Source organism: Drosophila simulans, chromosome 3R (genome assembly GCF_016746395.2).
Source record: "Drosophila simulans strain w501 chromosome 3R, Prin_Dsim_3.1, whole genome shotgun sequence".
In the NCBI taxonomy this organism is placed as follows: Eukaryota; Metazoa; Arthropoda; class Insecta; order Diptera; family Drosophilidae; genus Drosophila; species Drosophila simulans.
In genome coordinates this window covers 22,005,310-22,026,754 of record NC_052523.2, presented here as the reverse complement: position 1 = coordinate 22,026,754, position 21,445 = coordinate 22,005,310, and the positions used below count along the sequence as shown (strand labels likewise).

The 21,445-nt window shown below is 40.8% G+C and overlaps 3 protein-coding genes and 2 long non-coding RNA genes across 5 annotated transcripts; 4 read left to right on the top strand and 1 right to left on the bottom strand.

Moving 5' to 3' along the window:
• Positions 1 to 10,533: 10,533 nt before the first annotated feature.
• On the top strand, positions 10,534 to 11,721 carry LOC120284977. The gene is made up of 2 exons (XR_005544192.2): positions 10,534 to 11,268; positions 11,328 to 11,721. It is a non-coding gene; the product is annotated as an uncharacterized LOC120284977 (long non-coding RNA).
• Positions 11,344 to 13,249, bottom strand: LOC27209014. Its single transcript, XR_005544193.2, has 2 exons — positions 13,146 to 13,249; positions 11,344 to 12,964 (listed from the first exon to the last, which is right to left on the bottom strand). It is a non-coding gene; the product is annotated as an uncharacterized LOC27209014 (long non-coding RNA).
• A 1,967-nt stretch (positions 13,250 to 15,216) lies between these two features.
• On the top strand, positions 15,217 to 16,569 carry LOC6729664. Its single transcript, XM_002104934.4, has 2 exons — positions 15,217 to 15,998; positions 16,067 to 16,569. Exons 1-2 carry the CDS (start codon positions 15,953 to 15,955, stop codon positions 16,456 to 16,458), a joined length of 438 nt encoding a protein of 145 aa, XP_002104970.1. The 5' UTR covers positions 15,217 to 15,952; the 3' UTR covers positions 16,459 to 16,569.
• A 333-nt stretch (positions 16,570 to 16,902) lies between these two features.
• LOC6729663 lies at positions 16,903 to 19,184 on the top strand. The gene is made up of 2 exons (XM_002104933.4): positions 16,903 to 17,968; positions 18,093 to 19,184. The coding sequence occupies exons 1-2, from the start codon at positions 16,963 to 16,965 to the stop codon at positions 18,302 to 18,304; spliced, it is 1,218 nt and encodes a 405-aa protein (XP_002104969.1). The 5' UTR covers positions 16,903 to 16,962; the 3' UTR covers positions 18,305 to 19,184.
• Positions 19,185 to 19,504: 320 nt separating this feature from the next.
• LOC6729662 (receptor expression-enhancing protein 5) lies at positions 19,505 to 20,207 on the top strand. Its single transcript, XM_002104932.4, is given in 2 exon segments — positions 19,505 to 20,059; positions 20,062 to 20,207. Coding segments are annotated over 2 exon segments (522 nt in total). The 5' UTR covers positions 19,505 to 19,584; the 3' UTR covers positions 20,109 to 20,207.
• The last annotated feature ends 1,238 nt before the right edge of the window (positions 20,208 to 21,445 follow it).

Below are 21,445 nucleotides of genomic sequence, written 5' to 3'. Positions count from 1 at the left end.
CTAGAAATAATTGTGATGCCACGGTTTTCTAGTTGAAGCTAACTTTTTTGCCAACTTTCTGTAAACTGCATAATCTTGTTAGCCTTCCGCCTCGCAACTCTCTATTTTTAGCTGCTTGTCTTGATGCTGATTTATCTGTAATCCAACTTACGTTTCAGCCACTTAAGGCCACAATCTGCCTTTTGCCACTTACCAACTTGCCTGACCCCCGTCGGGTTACAGGTGGCTTTGTAGCAAACTTAGTTCAATAAAGTTCGCCCTTGTCTGTAGCCTTGTGCTTTGATCATCGCATCACATGCGTCTAAAGTGGCTTTCTCTCTCCCCTGAGAGCACTTTTAAGGCCTTTTTGCGCCATCACAACTGGGGTAACATATCCCGACTTAGCGGCTTTTTGCCAGCAAACTCTTTGAAGTGAGATTTCGTTTGGATGGGATTGGAGCAGCATCCCCATCGAAATAAGCAACTGTATCAGCTGTTTATATTTAGGTCCTTTAATTTATTGCCTGTCGGTCTGCTGGTCAGTTCGGTTGATAAACGGCCTTAGCCGTTGGCCAGCAATTCTCTCTTTCATTTGGCTGCCTATTTCGACATTCGGTAATTTGCCTTTGTGGAAAAATACACACAGGAAAATATATTGTGCTATAAACCGAATAATGTGAAAAGCGGCACAAAGGTTTGTTAATAACTCAAAGATAAGCAAGGCATTTGGTTCAGGAAGTCTGTATTACTGTCTTTTTGCCATGCATAAATTTAAGCACTTTTATAATTATTTGAAAAATCTCGCTTTGCATATTTTATTTAATTTGCGTATGATTTGTGGGCAAATACCTTGGGTTACTTTCTCTCTGTGCAAGCTACCCATGTGAAACTCGCTTGCCTCTGCAGAAATAAAAGCCATGAAGGTCTCTTTCTCTATAAGTAGGAAGTTGTTAGTTGCTCGCAACATGAGAAACAGCAGCAAGTGCAACGGCAACACCAGCAGCAACATCCAACTTGTAGTGCACTCGTTGTTGCTGTTGTCGAGTGCACGTCGCCGTATGCAATTATCACCCGAAAAAATACTACAGGGCCAAGAGGGCTCCTGCTGGTCACAGGTAGGAAAAATAAAAAAAAAAAAGGGGGAAAAAAGTAAAACTGCTAGCTACAAATTCTGCCAACATTATGTGCTCAAAATGTAAATGTCATTTGTGTGCCGAGCATGGGGCAAGAGCAACGACAGCAGCAACAACCGTTGCACAAGTGTTGCAACATTTGAGAAATGTGTGTTGCCAGTGAAGTGGCACCAGCACAGCCAGCACAACCAGGACACGGTCCGAAGACCACTTGCCCACACTCCATGAATAAATGTTAAAACACAATCGAGAGCCGTAAATTCTGAGCAGTCATCAGCTGAAATAGGTGTAAGAAAATGCAAAGGCGAGCGAAGTCCAGGAATGAAAGGGCCAACACAAAGCAGAAATGGGAAAACGAGAAAATTCCATCCGCAGGGAACAATGGACCCGGGAAATGTCTGTCACGAGACAGGAGAATGAAACAATGCAAAGGACGAAGGCCTAATTGGTATAATAAAATGTCATAAGACGAGAGAGCAATGCAGCAGGTTCAGGCATCAATAATTCGCCGGGGACAAAGGGAATTACTCTATGATGATGTCCCCTGATGGGCCGATTCCAATTGATTGCAGCCACTATCCCTATTGATTTGGCCCCGATTAGACAGCTCCACTGAGGTAATTCTGCCCAACGAGACAAAGAGATTTCAATCAATTAAAGATAATTTCACAACAGCTACAGCTACACTTTCTTCCGACATCTCACTTGACAGGCAATCTAATGGGATGGGATTAGTGAGGAAAGTTGTGAATGGCACACAGATACCCAGTAGGAAACAAGTTATACATATGTATCTCCCAGGAATTTTTAGTGAAAAATATTGCACCACCACTTGCCTGCCACACAATATACCCATAAAACACTGGGTATGTGTACGAAAAAACGAGAAAAGATTGCTCTAAACTGGCAGGAGCCACTAAAACCCGATGCCACGCCCCCAACCGCTCATATATCAACTGTCGATGGCTATAAAGCTTCGCATCCTCGCATCTGCTGGTGCTCCATTCCTCCAGCGCGAGTGTACAATCAACAAAATTAGTTTCATTTGGGCAAATGGCATGGCTAGCAGTCGCAGCACTTCGACCCACATAACAAACTTGGCTTAGATAGGAATTTAGGAGGCCACCGAGTACGGTGAGAAATTGCAAACTGAAGCCTCCTTTTATATATAGTATATATATCCCTGCTTTTGATGGCTCGCCTCGCTTTTGATCTTCCCCGACTGCTGATAAATGATAAGATGCCGGCGAGCTGAAAGAAAAATGCTGAAATGTGTGGAAAATGGCGCCGCAGGTGTGCGCCCATCATCCGTTTCATCGAGCTACTTCAAGCATGCTGGCAAAAAACTGGTATACTAATTAAAAACTTCTCTCAATCTTTAAAAAGAAAATGAAATTCAAGGGAAAACCTCAATGAACGGCGGCTCGCCATTGCCAATTAGCGGAAAAATATAGAAAAAAAAGAAGAGTTCGGTGAAAACTGTCTAACCTGTGGACCGGACCCCCCACCGTCTGGTATCCTGGGAAAACAGGACGACGCTCCGTAAACTAAGAGAAATCGGTTAGCGAGAAAGGGGAAAATGTCTGTCAACCCACAGCCATAAATTATGGCCAGCTGCTGGCTGCTGCTGGCAATTTAAAAATCTGTTTATTGTAACATCCTGTGACTCGCGCGCCCGTAATTTATGTATCTGGAATCTAGTTAAGTCCGCTGAAAAGCAGCTAATGAGCGTCCGATTGCAGCTCAGATGGGCTAAAGAATATATTTGCATAAAAAACCAAATTACTATATGTGTCGCCCGATCAAATATATAACTTGTGTCTTGTTTTTCGCTTTCGTGTTTACACAAAGTTTTCCGTTGGCTACGTTTTGGTCAACTGGCTGTCAATATTTTATTGGCTGCATTTCGTTTTTATATTGCATCTCGTGCAAGGACATAAAGTGGGTTCGCATATATGTATGTATATATAAAGCTACGAACTCACAGAAACGAATTTTTCGCAGAAACGACCAAATGTGCAATTTAATTTATGTCATGCAAAAACGGTTGAAAAAGCAAGAAAATGCCATAATACGCGTACATATACTTTGCTCAATGACGCGATGAAAGGACACAACGATGATCATGACATATTAATATTATTTTTTTTTTTAGTTAAAATTTGACTTTAATATTACTTTTATTTATTATTAAACAGTGCCAAACGCCGACACACTGCAAATACTTAATACTTAACGTCGGACTAAATTAGAAAAGCTTTTCCAAACATTTCCCTTTCTCATTTTCCTCAATTTTCCGTCTGCTTCCGTTCTCTGTTTACGTTTGCTCGCTAATTGTATATTTTCCCCGTATTTAAATTAAATATGTCTTCTCATACCCATTATTCCCGCTTTTTAATCCATTTTATTTATTTTTTCGTTCCCTTCTTTTTTCCTTCAATTTTCCGGGTTTTCTTTCGGTTTGCATTATCTTCAACTAGTTCTCGGCTTTTGGCGAGTGCATTGCCACTTCGATGTCCCTCGTTTTCCGAGTCCTGCGTCCTTGGTTTCCATCAACACTCTCATCATTTCTTTTGTTTTGGAATTTTCCCTTTTTTTATGTATTTTTAGTCATGTCATTCAGTAGGGTTCTTCTTTATCACCCATTCCACCCGACCCTACATTTTTAATGTCCTCCCCCCATTGTCCTTTTTTGGATGCTGGAAAAAATAGGAGGAAAGAACTGGAGCACTTTTATATGACGGTACCTCGGCTGCAGCTCTGTTTTACATTGGCATACATATTTGCATTTTTTCGAATGCTTTACAACCCTTTAACCCTCCGTTCCGCTCCGCTCCGTACTTCTTTTTCCCCAGATCCTGCTGCTTGTTTTAATTTCTTTGGACCGAGTTTTATTCCTGGTGGTTGCCCCATTTTTTTCATTTGTCAAATGGGCGGGGTTTCGATGACAGCATTGCAAAACTCCATTTCAGCCCCGCCCACCGATGTTGCATTTCAATTGAATTGTCAGCGTTTTGCAGAGAAAAATGTGTCATAAAATGTTGGCTCGTTAGCCATTCAATTTGTAGGAATTTAATTTTTCGGCCTCCGTAAAGTTTTTGTAAATGAAAATTGAAATTTGCTGATTAAGTATTCCCATTGTAAGTTGCCGATACAAAAAATAGAGATGTTATGCAAATTAAGTTAATCCCCTTTTTTATACTTCATATGACTCATAAATGAATTAGTTGTCTAAATGTAAACAATAGTTTCAACTGTTTTATTTAGTTCTTGGTCCGCTTCTGTTTGTGGTTTTTATTTCCTCAATTTTTTTGCAATTGCCCTTCAAACCCATACACAGCTCAATTAATTTATAATTTAACTGCACATTGTGCGGTTTAATTATGCTCATTATGGAGTCATCGCCGGCATTTTTCGCCGCCTGTCATGAAAGTTGGTCGGATTGGTGTTACAGCTGAAATAATTAATGTTTTCATTGGCAGAGTAGTGGTAAGTGGCAAGAGTGACTATCTATAGCCCTGCATTCGGCTGTCAGCTATTGGCCAACTTTTCCGGGCGAAACTTTCAAGCAATTGAACAGCGACCAAACTTCCACACAAATCCCAAGTGCAGCTGTCAAATCTTCCCCCGAAAAATCGACAGCAAAAATGCTATCTCGCAAAAAGGAGGCAAAAAGAAAAAATCAAGTGTCAAGTTGAAATAAACTTTAAGACAGACTTGACATATTGCCAGTTGCTCGCTTTCAGCTCACAACATAATTTTCCATTAGTTGGATAACTAGCAGAGGACATGGATGCCCGAAAAAGCTGAACTGACACTTGGTGGTTTTACTAGCGTTGGCTGCCTGGCACATAAATAAGTTAATAAGCGCCAGCTGAAAAATGGTCCGTGCCAGGTGATTTTGCCAGCTTCATCATGGCTAAGACGCAGACAAGTGGCGACCACAGGCGAGCTGGCTAATCGAGGATGGCGCAAATGGTATCCTCAGCAAAACGTTATTTTCCACCTGCTCTCAGCCAGCGCCTGTCAACTTCAGATCCATGAATTTAAGATTTCATTGCAGCTGCATATTAAATAAATTCACAGGAAAATTGAGAGCCAAGAGTGTGATTTAAGATTTAAAGGCAGGCAGGTAGTGATTGAATGAGAAATTGATTGCATATTGATATGACATACTAACTAGGATTTTAATCTATATTTCAATACATTTATTATATTGTTAAGTGCCTTGCAGGCATATTAAATATAAGTACACAACCTATTTGCTTTATAGGGTGACTTACTGAATCAAGGCTGTCCATCAATCATATTTCCACCGTGACATTGATATCTTAAAGCCGCGCTTTAAGTGGCATGCCAATGGAAATCATTTGGAAATTTCAAACAATTGTCAGATGTAAAACAGTTATTCATGCACCGAAGCGGACATGCACACGGCCCACGCACACATACGCACTCGTTGGCATAAATCACGCAAGTATTTGTGGATTTCCGGTCAGCGCACGGATGTTCCGGTGATCAATTTTCAAATGCGCTGTGTCAGTTTGATTCAGACCCCTTTCGGCTCGGTTCCAGAGTCCACAGAGCCACCCCAGCCCAACCGGTCAGCCGGACTCGAAAGCCGGACAACTGAACAACTGGACAGGAACTGCTCAACCTGTCGGTGAATCCTCGCCATCCACTTGGCTACCATTTTTGCGGCTGCCCGCTCGGCAAGTTGTGCGCTCGCAAAATTGAAATACAAATTCACAGTTTTTGCATATTTGCCTGTCCGGCGGAACGGACATTTCCTGGATCCTAACTAACCTACCCCTTCGGTTTTTCTGACTTGCATGTTACGTGGCTTTTATTTGTGAATTTTAAGCACAATTTTGTTTTTCCCTCTGCGCTATAGTGAATATATCTTTTTTTTATTCGCCTTGCAATTTGTATGCTCAGGGGATTACTTTTTTTCTACCTCGTTTTCGATTCTCTGACTGTGCAATTTGTAGTCCGGTGTTTTTTGTCTATCGACTTCGATTTTCAGGGGAAAACCGCAGACATTAGGGCTGTGGGTAAAAGCTTTACAAAATTTATGGCAATCATTGTTGTGGAAATTATAAGCAAATAAATGCAAATTTCAAGAGCGAAACTCATTTGGCAATAATTGAGCAAATGAATTATGCAACGAGTTTCGGCATTTAATAGACATCAGTATCGCTTACTTTCCGGGATATTGCACTGATAAAAGTTATGTCAAGGAGAAATAATACAATAATGAACAGGTGAATAATATTAAAAAAGGAAAATCGAAAAAAAAAATAAGTAGAGATTGGCATTTAATGTAATGTTAATATGCTTTCTTAAGTTTTGATTAACTTCTTGTTAAGAGACTAAATTTCGCTGAGTGTTCGTATGCTACTCACACAATTTCTGACAATTTCCGTTCGCAGCTGTCGGAAAGTTTAGCGAACTAATTGCGATGCCCCCGCCCCATCGGCTGATTCTCGATGCTTGCCTTGTCTAATAATGAAATTAATTAACGGTTAATCAAATTGGCAACTAGAAGCAGTTGGCCAACTGCCATTGGAGCAGCAGAGCCTGCGCAAGTCGTTGGCAAATTGTTTAGCTCAACTTAATTAGCCTCATTTTGGCCATTTGCTATTTTTAGTTGCTTTTAAAATGTTTGCCAACATCTTGGGCGTGGATGCCGGTAGTGGAATGTGTGTCAGCAGTTCCATTTGAGTTGGCTAAATGGCAATTCTCCCGGCAACCATTTAGTTAAAGTTCCGCCCTCATTTTTTTCAAGCCCAACGGCGGCTCAGTGCCATTTGCCTGATCACCTCTGTCATTGTGCCAAATGAACCTTTTGTTTGCCCGCCAGCCGTTGCATACGGGGAGTTGCAACAATTTGCCTGACAATTGTTTAATTATGCAGGACAAACATTAAGCAAAGTGCTGGTGGAGAACTGCAAGTGAACTTTGCATAGTTTCCCAAGGCATTTGGCCAACAAAGGGAAAAGGTAAATAACACTTTTGGCTGGCCTCCGGCGAGACACAGAAGCAGACGACGCAGACGCATTCCTCATTCCATCAGCGCCTTTTTCCACTTCTCCACCGGCCAAAAGGAGCAAACTTTGCACTAAGGAACTTGCTCAGATTTATTTCAATGCTTTCCATGCCCGAGGCAACGAGCAGCCAGCAAGGACCTTCGGCAGGACGAAGGAGAAGTGCATGAGTTCGCTGCAAAACTATGTCAGTCAGCTGCTGAATTTTCCCTCAACGATTCTCAGCGCTTCCCTTGCCAAGTCTGCCATTATTCGGGCTAAGCGCAAAGAAAAACACATAATAAGTAAAGTGTTTGGGGAAGGGAAGCGGAAATTTATGTTATTTCACCAAGTGGTTGCATACAAAAAGCGAAGCATTAAATAAGTAAAACATAAGTCAGCAAATAACAAGAACGCAATGCCCAACCAACCTATTGATATATTTTAAAATGCGGGTAAGTATATGGATAACTGGAAACTTTACCTTTTTTTTTTTCCTAAAAATGCATTTTAATTATTATTTTATTTAACTATTTTATTGTTCATTTAAAATTGGCACTTATTGCTTCGAGTGTATCGAGAAAGATACCAGAGTTTTTTTTTTTTGGCACGGAAGATAGTTTTTTATGAAGCTAAAAATTGACTTAAAGTTGCATTCCTTGTTTGCTGCTGGAAGCGCTCTCATATCTGGCAAACATTTAATTTGCAACAGGAGCCGCGTGACGAGATTCTGGCAGCTTCCTCTGCAGGATGATGGGTCCCTTGGCTTTCGCTCAACTCATTTGCATGCAACATGACAACAACATTGAGTCCCTATGACTCGCTGCTTATAAATTATGCTCTTTACTGGCGCTATCTCAACCATTCTGCCACTGGCACTCCACTGTTGGCCATCCCAATGGGGATTCAGAATTAAATCCAACACCATGGATCCACCAAAAAATTTGCATCTGCAGATGAAGTTACATTTTTTTTTCGACAAATTTCCGCCTTTTCTGTTTTTTTTTTGGTTGCTTTGCGAATTTGACAGCGGACAAAGGAATTGCCTTTTAATTAGGCAACTGTCAACAGTTTTCAGGGCGTTTTCCTCTGGAACTTCAGGCCTCTCAAACTTCTATCAAAATCTCATTAGCACAACGCGTGGCACAAACCACAAAATGGCTTCTGTGAGTTTCCGGTCTGTGTGTGTTTGTGTGTGTGAATATGTGTGTGTGCGTTCTGGATTCTCTGTACTCCATACTCGGTACTCTGTTTTCTGTGGTATCGGTTTCGCTGTGTGTATTTATTTAGCCCGAAATTGCCGAAGCATCAAAACAGGCCAGCCTGTCGAAAGTTGGAGGGCAAAAAAACTTTTTTTAATTAGTTTGCCTGCCATGTTATTGTTTAACCTTTCCTCATTTCTTTTCCCCTTCCTCCCGCACACACACACACACACATTCAGCTGCCTGTAATTTGCCATCTAATTGCATTAACCAAAGAGAACAAAGTTCGGCCAGGTGTCAGTTGCAATATTGCATTACTCATTCGCCCCGTTCACCCAATCTAGTTTGCTTGTGAATAATTCTCATGTTGCCTTTTCGTGTGCGTTTTGCTGGATTTTGGTTGATCGTTGTAGTAGCTCTTGTTTTGTTGATATTTAAAACGAGTAATCAACGTCAGTCGTGTTGGAAAATTGAACTGATGGCCACTGGATGCCAGAAACTAACAATGCAGAAAACATGATTGTTTAAATTTTCGGAATGCCAATTAGGAAAGAATTTAAAACGTGTTGTAACAAAACTAAAGAAATACTTACATAGTTCTTTTAAATATTGTACTACATTTTTAAATGGCTTAACAATGTTTTGTGTTTTATTTAATATTTCCAGTTAACTTTAAGCCACACACTTAAAAATTAAATTCGACCTTCTCGCGCTGATGGTGATCTCTTTGAAGGCACGTCGGCTCTGGTTTTGTATAAAAAAACTCAAATGCGGCAGTAACAACAATCAGAGTTCAGGGAAGCAGAGGGGTTGGTTGGGGCTGGGGGGTCAGGGGTCGGAGGTCGCATCCCCTTGGGCGATGCGGCAGTGGGAACAGCGCAATTTGCGAGCCACAAAATGTCTAAGGTAATCACTAGCCGCAAATGGTTGTTGTTTCTGCTCTTTGCTCCGCTTGTTGTATTATTATTGTGCATTATACGGAAATTGACAATGAAATTTTCCTCTTATTGTTGCTACCAACTTGAAAATAGCAAAAAGAAAACCGGCAAAGGGCCGCACAAAATTCGACTTCGAATGCCACTTGAGAATTTAATAAAAGAACAAAAAAAAAAGGAAGTGGCAGAGAATGGCAATGAAAATGGAAGATACAGCAGGAAAACTTGGAATTGTTGTGCACAAGTGCCGGTTAAATATTTTAGGCAAATGCCTCAACCTCTGAGCCCCAAACTCCGTTCTGGCCTCAAAGAATCTGACGAGTTGCCGGGCCAAAATAAATCAGCTGGGGCGTAGGCACTTGAGTTGATTTATGGCAATGACTGCTGGGGGCAGAAGCCTCATCATGGCATAGAATCATCAGGTTAGGTGATTCCACTTTTCCAAATTGCCTCGAGCCCAGTTTTGGAGCTTCCTCAGACATTGACAATATCTGTGCAACCCGAAAAAATGGTTAAAGTGTAATTTTAAGAATGACAGGTACACACACGCTATTTAAATATATAAAAAATGATATAAAACCTTTTGTATTATTTAGTTGAAATTTGTGCTAGTTTTTAATCCTCAGTGTGCTTAAAAAATGAACGAAAGACCATTTTTCCTTGTTTTAAAGTTGAAGACTCAACGCCTTTCAGTTCTCAGACACAGACAATTCTCGACTCAACTGCAGTTCATCATTCAACTTGAAAGTTACAGACTCGACCAGTTTGTCAGTCAGGCAATGCAACATTTAGTCAATCCGAGGCTCGCTTTCTTGTTGCCACTTCAAGCCTAAAATTGTCTTTGATATTCAGTAGGCGATTCTGCAGTGGCTTCGTTTTTCCCACTCAGACTCATATTCCCTTTTTGCTGCTCACCTTTTTCTCAACAATTGGGCTACTTGGCCTGTCCGCATTTTAATTACACACTCATTAAAAAAATACAACGAAACAAAATTAATTCTCACAAGAGTCTAAAAAGGTGGCCCAAATAAGCTTACAAGCTGTCGGCACGTGGACAAACTTGAGTTTAAGTGGAATCGATGATAACTGGGGTAGTCACGAATTTTAAACACACTATTCAAATTTAATTGAAGCTTGAACAGCCTGTTTCTATATTATTAAAGTCTTGAGGAAAATAGAAAATTATATAAGTGCAGGTTATAAAAATGGTAGTCTTAGAATTTTAAAACACCTGATCAAAATGTGGAAGTACTCTTAGGAAGAGCAAACAATATATTTATGGCCGCAATTAAAGGTAAATGTCTTTGGTGGGCCACCTGAAAGTAGGCAGCACATTTTAATGAGCCTTGTGTCCCCGAAGACAGAGTCAAATATAATTAAAACAGTGAGTTGTGGACCGATTCCGGTGGCCAGAGGCATTGCGAAATTGTGTCGGCCAGCCACTTTAACTTTTATGGGATGGAATAATGGTAAGTTGGATTTTTTGAGTGCTAATATTAAGGTTGGTAGCGTAAAAGCGGAACCCTTTTTCGCAGGCGGCTACAAACATGGAGAAATTTCATTAGTCTAATGTGTTGCATGTCACATCAATGTCAGGCGTTGCACTATGTGCAAACTGCATGTGGCAAATGTGAAAATCCCAAACAAGCTGGATGCAGATGGCCAGGACATCCCGGAGCCACGGATATGTAGACCGGGTTGAGTGTCGTCTGTTTCTGTTTGTGGCTGTCGCTCAGGATTCTTCCCAGCTTGTTGTCACTGTAGTAAAAACAGGCGAATCCAACAGCTTCACCTGCTGCTCCCCTCCCAATTCTTTCGGGTAGTTCCCCCTATTCCTGTAGCCATACGTCTTCGTCATTTCATTGCAGTTGTCAACCCAACAATGCAATGCAAAGTGCCACCACCTCCAACCTCCGACAGCGTGATGCATTGTTGTGCTACATTTGTCATACCCTGTAGTGCACGCCGAGGGTGTTATGTGCGTCCTCTACGAGTATCGTTCATAAATTCATTATTTAATAGTTACATTACTAATATTGATTTCTTTCCAAGGTACGCGAAATTGGAACACTTGTGACAAGTTTATTTAAACTCACTTTAGGTAAGGTCTTCCATATTTTACATATATTCACAATGTATTTCTAGTTCCTTGTATCATTAAATGGCTTATAGAGCAGACAAGCAGGATTCGGTGGATTACACACATATATATAGGGAGCGAAACCACCTCCAGGCTGCGGAGCACACGAAATTCCAGAAATGGCAGCCAGGATGAAAGCCAGATATAGATTCATCTTGGTTATGGGTTGGTGGATTAGTTTATAGTACTCTTATGGCTAGACATTTGAAAAATTAAGAATGCATGCAAATCTTATTTGAAATGGTTGTTAAGAGAAATAACTGTCTAAATTAATATATTACGAAATATATTTGTATTTAAAAATGATATTCTTAAAATTTTGCAATTTTACACTTCTCGTTGCGAAATAAAACTAGTTGCACATCTGAAAATCAAAACATAAATTTAGCTTTTTGTTAAAGTATTTCACTTTGATCCATTTATTGCTGCCACGTTTCGACGCTAACTGACTCAAAACAATTTTGGTGCACACGTGTTTTGGCTGCCATGACGGAATTAAAACCAAAACCAATTGAGATGCGGGGAAAATGGAGGAAATGGCCGCAACTAAAACAAAGGTGCCTGCAGGTGGCTCGACTTTTGGGATGGAATATCTGATATCTGGGTGAGTTCGGCACCGAATCCCTGTTGTCTTTATGGAGCCACGTGCTCGCTTTGCCGGCAGCCGATGCTCACTGGCCGGGAAATTCATGGCCACTTAAATGCTGTAAAATGGACCAAGCTGCCGGCACTAAAAACCAAAAGTTGCTCTACCAAAACTTTAGTTTAGCTTTCATAGACACACAGGCGCACACACCTTGGTCGCTTTTATGGCTCAGAATTTTTTCTTTTTGTGCTTCTCGACATAATTTTTTCTGTTTGGGGCAGTCATAAAAAGTTAAAGTTGAACTTTTTCTAGCCGAACGGGTAGCTAGCGGTAAATCAGTTTTTATTGTGCATAAATTAAAAATGTTCAATTAAAAGCAGATGAAAGAAGAAGTTTCTTGTTGGTTTTTAGTCAGGAACACGTGGCTGGTGGCTCAATTTGAGAACAGTTTTTCCTGGCAAACTTTTTCGGGCTTTGGGAAACAAAAGACTAAAATTATAACAAACTTTCGAACATAGATCAAATGGTTGCTCAACAAAATTTAGTTACGCAAACACGTTAAAATTGCGTGGAAATCGAAATTGAGAACATATGGCTGGCGCACATGTCGTATGTGGAATATTCAAGGCACAACCAATTGCCCCAGCAATTATTTATACATTTGTTGCCGATTAATGCATAATTATTTTCAATAATTAACACAATAAAAAAAAACATTGAATTCTGCTTCGAATTACAATTGGTCTTTTTTCATCCTGATTCATTTGTGCTGCCATAATCAGTTGCAAACACATTACGCTTTTTATTATCTTCATTAATAATGCAGGTCGAAATCCAACTCGGGCACTTAATTTTGTTTATACGCGTTCATTAAACGCGTTAAGCTTAAATGACTGCCATTTGTTGATTAACAAAAGAAGTGCTTGATCTGTGATATCTGAACAACAGGAAAACGGATATCGCCTGAAAAATATACAAAAATGTGCGTGTTGTTAAAGTTAAAATAATTATTGCACTAAATAATCTTGAAGAATTTTAAATTGCTATATTTTATGAACTCTATTTCAGATAAAACGTGGTCAAATTTGTTAATTAGAATTTGATTGAGAACTCATTCTATATTCGTTTTCTAAAGCTGTCTTACACTTTTTGACATTTTCGAGTCGAAACTAACAAACTATAAAATTCCCGCTGAATATCTGTCAACGAAACGAATGCATGTCCCCAAGGCGATGAAAATCAATTTGCAATGCAGCGTACCAGCAAAAAAGCCGATGGCAAAAGGAAAAATATCTAGAGACACATGCCAAGGCGCACAGCCTTTGCATCTGAATCTGATTCTGCCTCTGCATCTGCATCTGAATCTGAATCGGATGGAATCAAGGAGCAGGAATCAGCGAGCAGAAGGAATGCCAAGCAATGCAAATAGCTCTAAATGCATTTGACGATGCTGTGATTTGATTTCGATATCCACCCATCCTCACTGGATGTGGGTGTCTGTGTAGACTTTCCATTTCTGTTCGCGAGTTTTTGCTCCGGGTTTTCGCTAGTTTTCCCAAAGCCAACCTGATTATAATTCGAATGCATCGACTTCTGGCATTGGCAAAAATGTCATTCGAAAGTTGGAAAACTCGAATCTGCTGCCTGCCTGCCAGCTTCCGCTTCCGTTTAATCATTTTCCTCGCTGTTGTTATGCCGTTGGCCTGATTGCCGTCGTTCACTTAGCTGATTGCAGTAGCTATCAAAAATTCGCTGCGACAACGTGTCGTATGCGTGATATTATGCCAGGTCGTGCTCATTCGCACTTGTCTCGCTGGCATCTTCATTCATATTGTGCGCTGCACTGAGAGAAATGTATCAGTGCTATTATGATGTGAAACCACTTTTAGAATATAAGAAAAAATTTAATTGTATTAATGGGAATTCATGATTTGTTTCGAGTTTTACCTCTGGTACTTTTCATACCAAGATTTTTTTGAGTGAATCAAATGAAAAAGAAACAATGAAAATTGAGAAACCTGAGGAAAAACTTTGTTAATTTTCGAGCAGCTCACGCAATAAAGCAAGCGCAGGCAGCGCATCACGTGCGCATTTAAGTTGCAAGTTACAACGGCAACGTGCCGCTTGCAAAGATACACAGATACCGCACACCCGGCACAAATACACACACACACAGCCTAGAGATACTCACTCACACCGGGACAAAAACAGGACTAGTTAGCTCATGTCAGTGTAAATTTTACACACAGGCAAAACCTGATGCCGCATACAAAAACCCAAGGCTCTCCGCTCCTCACCTTTTTGCGGTTTATATTCAAGCGCGCGTGTGCAATAAAAAGATATACCCAGTCGGTTATATACCCTGCATAACGGAAGTCGAGGCAAGTTTTTGGCATCCACGGCGGATGCAGGACCAGGAGGCACGAGGCAGGAGGCAGGTGACTCCACAACGGTTGGTGGCAGTCGGGCAGTGGGAAAACACATAGCTGGCTGCGCTGCATAATCAGGCAAAGGCGACGGCGACAACGACAACATTTATCAAATGAAATGCACGTGCCAAGCGTTTGCCTGGCCCGCTTCCGTGTGGCAACCCGTTCGGATGGGATAAGGTCCTTCGAGGTGCCACAGCTCCGGAACTAGCTTGTGCACGAGGGGCGGCAGAGGAGTTGTGCGAAGCTGCAATATATTTACGGGGTGTTTGTGAAAACTCTCGGGTCTTGACAGCAAACACTAAATCAAATTAAACACATGAATTTGTTTATGGCGAAGATCTAATAATAATATTAATCACATGGGTACAAGACGTCTTAGTAAATAGTCCTTTTTGCAGGTAAGTATTAGTGGAAATTCAATTTTATAATCAAGCCTATCTATTTAGTTTGGCGCCCCTCGATCTGAAAGTATATATTTTCTGGCTTATATATGCGCATTTATTGTATGAGTATTTATAAGCCAAATCAGCTGCCAAGTGCAGTGCTTTGCCGTAATTATAATGAGCAAACTTTCTGGCTTTAGTTTCTTTTTAGTGAATTAAATGAGAGAGGTGATATGGCTATGGATGGCTAAATTGTTTGTTGTTGAAGTTTTTCACATTACGCAAATACCCAACCTGAGATTTAAATTGCACATTCTAAAATTTGTCTAGAACTAACTGACTTTTATGACGCATGCGAACTCGTAAATAACGGAAAGGGATCATAAAATGTCTTTAAAACTCGATTATAAACCCTTCGACAAGCAGCGACGTCTGCCTTCCTTTTTGGCGCCCCTCCAGAAATTGCATTCCGCTGTCGTGGCAGGATCTGCACCTTGCAACCAAGTGGCTGCCACTGTTGCCACTGCTCCTTCAGCTGCTTAAGTGCCATGCATTGAGATTGAGTTGTTTTCCTTGTAGCCACATCCCCACTTCGCATCGAGGCGCATTCCACTCGAGAAAATCGATGATGATGTCTTGGGTGCTTTTGTTTTTGCAGCCGCACTGCAACTTGAAAATGTTTTGATAAACTAGCTCTCTGGCTATGCAAAGAAGGGAAAAGTGCAGGAAAAGTGAAAAAGAAGACGGTAGCGGCAACTTTAATCTGCAACAAATGCAGCAACAATGCCAATTCCACCAGCAGCAGCCTTAGCAGTTGTCAAAACGTTGTTGGGGAATGGAGGGAACAAACTTTTTGGCCAACTGTCGAAAAACAAGCGAGATGAAATTGGTAAAACAATTGTCAATGCGTCAATTTGAATGGATTCCAGATTCAGCAGAAGATGCAGCCTCAGAAGATAAAAACATCAACAAAAACAAGTGTCGAAAGTTTGGCCAAGAAACTTTACCAAAGCAATGCACAAAAATGGTCTAAGTATAGTCCGATTCGGTATACCCAATTTGTATGAAAGTAGTCCTTGAACCAAAAATCTGTAAATACATCGGCAAAACAGTGTGAACTAGCAACAATTTAGAATATGAACTGCATATTTACTATTTGCTCCCTGCTTGGCATCTCTTTCGGTAAGTGGTCTTGAGTACTTTAATTAACCCTTAACAAACCCAACTCAAACCGTAACTAATCCGAGTAGCTATAGCGATCGAGGCCAACTGTCTGCGGGGTACAGGCCACATGTGGCAGCTGAAGCCACCCACCGGCACAAACAGTTGCAATCGACCGTCATCTCTGGCCAGAAATGGAACATCAATGGGAAAACCAGCAACGTCTGCAGTCGACATTGCAGTAGCTACAATGGAAGCACCCGGTCCGGAGGTTGGAGCAACCTTAGCTGCCCCTCCTGCGGTGTTTCTGGCCAACTACGTCTATGAGTGCGCCAGTCGGCGCACTGCAAGCACTTGCAGTAGACCACCAGGGTCGGAGCCGGAATCGAAGCCGGAACTCGAATCCGGACCGGAGGTGCCTAAGCCCCGAACTGTGACACTGGCAGTCGGCGAACTGGAAGGGTTTGGGCCAACTGAGTGAAAGGGGTTTTGCATGCGATTAGACCAGCTGACGGGACGGGTGATGTTAGCCCGATTTATACATATATACACTGACATATATTTCGTACGGCAATAAAGTTAGCCAAACCAAGCTCACTTATCTTAATCAAGTTGGGAAATTCGTGAGATTAGTTACGATTAGTGGTATGTTTTTTTACCGGAATAGCTACAGTTTCGATACTAATTTGTTAATGGATAAACTCGAGATTGTCTTTCTAGCACTTGGCATTGAACTGGGCTTTTTCAAAGGGGTATAACTACTAAACCAATCTACATCTGTTCTTCCAAGCAAACAACTGTTTGCATTTGCGAGTTTTTTATAAACCAAAAATATAAACAAAGTGACTGTAATCACAGTAACAGCAAGTGTGCTTATATTGCGATAAGACATGCAATTATTATTCAGTTGTAAACTGAAAGCTTTCAAGTTATCAGTGGCTGCTGCTGATCTGTGTTTCACAATTTTAGTCTGATTAGGGCAGTCATGGCAGCTTGGCTCACTGCTGAATACCTGGAAGCGGCACTGCGTCGTTATTACCAGAACAACGAACTACGAGTGCAATCGATGGTTATAAATCCCGCTCTGGGGAAAGGAGAAAACTATGGTGCTATCCTAACACGCATACACCTTGTGTACAGCAGCAAAGTCGAGGAACATCTGATTGCCAAGACTGTTCTAGAGGATGAAGATGCAGAGACGAGAAAAAAGAAAGCACCATATGATATTTACAATCGGGAACTGGAGATTTACGAGCAGGTGTTGCCAAAATTGCAGGAACTAGCCGGTGAGCAACTATGTCCTAAAGTATTCCATATCGATTGTCAAAGAGGAGCACTCATAATGGAAGATCTGACCTACAAGGGATTTGTGATGGCCCCGAGACTTCAGAGATTGGATGAGCATCATGTGAGTTTGGTTCTGAGGAAGTTGGCCAAAATGCAGGCAGCATCAGCGGTTTTGGAGAACAATCTTTTGGAAAGTGGCTTCTCTTTCACTAAATACGATAAAGGCTTCTTTAATAGGTATACCGAAAGCTTTAGTGCCTACTTTCTGGGCTGCCTTAAGTCCTGTGCCAATTACCTTAAAACTCAGGCCGGTTATGAACACCATGCGAAACTATTAGACGAACTGGCTCCCTATTATATGGGACTAGGACTTCGCTGTTTTCAGCCCGAGCAGCCGCACATTAATGTCCTTACCCACGGCGACTTGTGGACAAACAACATGATGTTCAAATACGAGGCGGGCGTGCCGAGCGATGTCCTTCTGATTGACTTCCAGTACGCCTTCTGGGGTTCGCCCACCCTGGACATCCATCATCTGCTCAACACGTCGACTGTGGAGCAAGTGCGGTGTGAGCTGCAAATGAAGATGAGAGGTGTCTATCACGATGTCTTCGTGGGGGAGCTGCAGAGACTTGGCATCAAAGGTCAAAGGTTGCCCAGTCGAAAGCAGTTTCACCTGGAGTCAGAGCAAAAACGGTTTTACGGTGGGTAAACTTAATTTCTACGAGATTAGAAAATGAATATGCAAACAAATATATATACTTCCGAGTTTTTCGTACTTTTTTTTTTTTTTGTTATGAAATAAAGTGATAATCTATATTCCTTCAGCTGTTCATTGTGGCCTGCTGCTGCTACCTGTGCTGCTAAACACCGATGAAACTGATGCGGATTTCGCCGCCCTTCTTTCGGATCAGCCGCGTGGAATGAATATGAAACGGCGGCTGTATCTCAACCCTGGCATCCAGGACTCTATTAAGCAAATGGTGAAGCAATTCGAGCTGGAAGGGCTCCTGGATCCGTGGCAATACGAAGGCCTCTGAACCTGGTGGAAGCGGATTTTCAGCTTTTTTCATAAACTCCCCCCATTAGACATTTCAATTAGACGAGCTAATAAACATAAAACATGGCAGCCACAGCCGCAGGCATTTTAAAGCCAGCCGTCAGAAGCTTTTGAATTATGAACCGAGTTGGGACTGGTGGAAAAATATAAGGAGAAAAAGGCCGGAACGAAAACACATTCAGCTGGCCTAGACAAAAGCGCAACACATTTAGCTGCTGTGGAAATGGAAAAATGGAAAGTCGGAGGCGGCGAATGGAAGGGCGAGAATAGTTACACACATTTTTTGAATTGTTTAGCATTTTGAATGAGTGAATGAATGGAAGCCATGCGGAGCTGTGAGTGCGTGTCTGCCGCAGAAAATGGCTCTGAAAAGAAATGGAAAATGTGAATTTTGATGTGGATGTGGATAAACGAAAAGTCGGACTAAATGGGGTATTCTGCACGTGCTACTGGCCTCTGCTTAATTAAAACTTTGGCGCGAAATGGTGGGCCAAGCTGTTGGAAAATAACCAAATTATGACGTGTTTGCCGCTGGAGCTGCTTTATTCACAACTGCATTAAAGCTGAGTGCAATTAGGCTAAGCTATGCCATTTAGCCCGGCCTGCGCCAAAAACTAGGCAACAGTTTATTATACTTAATGGAGAAGAGGAAAACCGGAGCAATTTTTATATGAAAAACAAGAATGTAGATGATTCAAAAAATATTAATATAATTATTTTAAAATTTTCTATACAGAATACCATCACAAAATTGTTAGAAATAAATTTTACTACTATTGTCAATTCTTGGTTTTCACGCATGAAATATTATAATATCGAAATTATAGATTTTTGGAAAAAAATATACACTTATAAGCGTATTTAACCGATAACTTTGCTAAAAAGTAACATACATTTATCTGAAACACATTTTTTGAAAGCTAAAATCACCTACAAACAGCAAATAACATTTTGAAGAAATTTTAAAACAAAAATTTTTTTTTTAAAAATTTCGATTTTTTAAAAGGGAAAAAATTAAAAAAAAAATTTTTTTTTTTTATTTTAAATTTTAATGCAATTTTGTTGAGGAATTTTTTCTGAGCTCATCGAGGTATAACATCCCATAATTATCCCAATTTCGATTACGTTTTGCGCCTTTTAACGAAATTTGATGTCGTTTTTGTAATGCAAACAAACAAAAATCAACTGGCATTTAGAAAGCCGGCGGCGTCACACCATTTTGATTGACAATTAAATAAATTTAAATACAATTTGTGCAAAATGGCCGCCCAGGCAACTCAGGTGCAGCGGTTCTTCAACGGCTACAAGCAGGATATGAACCGAACACTGCGGGATGCGTCCAAGCCGTGGACCAAAGCCTTTGATAGCCTGGAGGAGAAGACCGGCATGGACAGGGTGAATATTTTCGTGGGTAGTGTTTTGTTTTGCGCCTTCTACCTGGTCTTTGGCTGGTGCGCCCAACTACTGTGCAACATCATTGGGGTTCTGTACCCCTCATATATTTCCATACATGGCATCGAGTCCAGCACAAAGCAGGACGACATCAGGTGGCTGATCTACTGGGTCACCTTTGGTATCTTCACTGTGATTGAATTCTATCCGAATCTGCTAACTTCGATGATTCCTTTCTACTGGCTGCTGAAGTGTACTTTCCTCATCTGGTGCATGCTGCCCACCGAACGGAATGGTTCTACCATTATCTACCACAAGCTGGTGCGACCCTACCTACTGAAACTTCCGAACCCGTCGACAGGATGTCCGCTGGAGTGCCAAAGGACGACTAGCATGGACTAGCTCGGACTAGCTCCATGGATTTGGCTTGGGGCCTGCACAACAACATCACCTCTTATCGGTTACATTTTGCAATAAATTTTAATTCTGTATTTATTTTCTATTTGGAAGGAGCATCAGTGGTCGCTGAACCATACAAAATCTACATTTGTTAAAGGTAAAAATTAAATCTCACCACCGCTTTTTGCGGCACTTCCATCCTTTAAGTGACATTCGAAAAGAAGTTATATATTTTGAAAGTTTCACAGTGATAATGTATGGGAAAAGTCTAGAAAGTCTATGCCTAATGCAAGCAATTTACCGATTTTGTGTCATTTTGCAGTTGTGCGTGGAATTGTGTCTGTGTGCGTGTACCTCCTTGTGTGTATGAGCTTGCTATCTCACTAAGAGAGGTCCTTGAATGCGAAATAAATGTTGCGCGTAAAAAGCATCCCCATGCCACACATATTTTGTCGCTGCTCATTGTTCTTTTTCCGGTTCTTTCGAGTCAAGCTTACCCTTTTTTATGTGCCAGTGCATGTTTGTCAAATATTTACAGAATAATAAACATGATGCAAAAATGAAAAGTTATGCAACTCGAAAAAATGCATCAATAACATTTGAAATATTTTACATCGCGTCATAATAATATTTAATAAATATTGTTTTGCATATTTTGAACTTAACACTTAAATTGCTTTCAATATTTCATTCGCTTACATGAATTCGCACTTGAAAAAGATGCAAATATGGATTAAATTTAATGGAACCGTGATTACTTACTGCAGTTTTTTCATTATTGTCTTTAGTTAAACTTGCAATGTGTAATGTTTGTTCAAATGAAAATACGAGCTTGTTGCATTTTCCTCAATTTAAAATGCCAGCATGCAAACATGCTGAATTTTTTATAGAAAACTGTTTTTACTTTTAACCCATGAGCTTTATATCATTTTTACGTGCGATTGCATTATCCTGACTGGCAGAGTGGGAATTTCGTATTTACCTTGTTTAATTGTATTTTTGCTGAAATGACAAGTTCAGGCTGGAAAACTTTCTATGCCAGAGAGCCAAAATTTGATTTTAGCCATTCCATAGATTAAAACTTTGGCTTGCCCGGAGCACAACTGGGCAAAAAAGAAACAAAATGAAAATCTAAGTTTGCTGGACGCTGGAGGGGTGGACTGAAAATATTAAAATTGCTGTCCAGCCATGGCCAGGATTTATTTTCTTAATCCAAATAATGTCAAAAAGCCACAAACAGGCGACAGCCACATAAAACAACTTAGCAAATGAGCACACACACACTCGCATGAGGGGAAACCCCGAAGAAAAATGTAATTTATTGTTATTA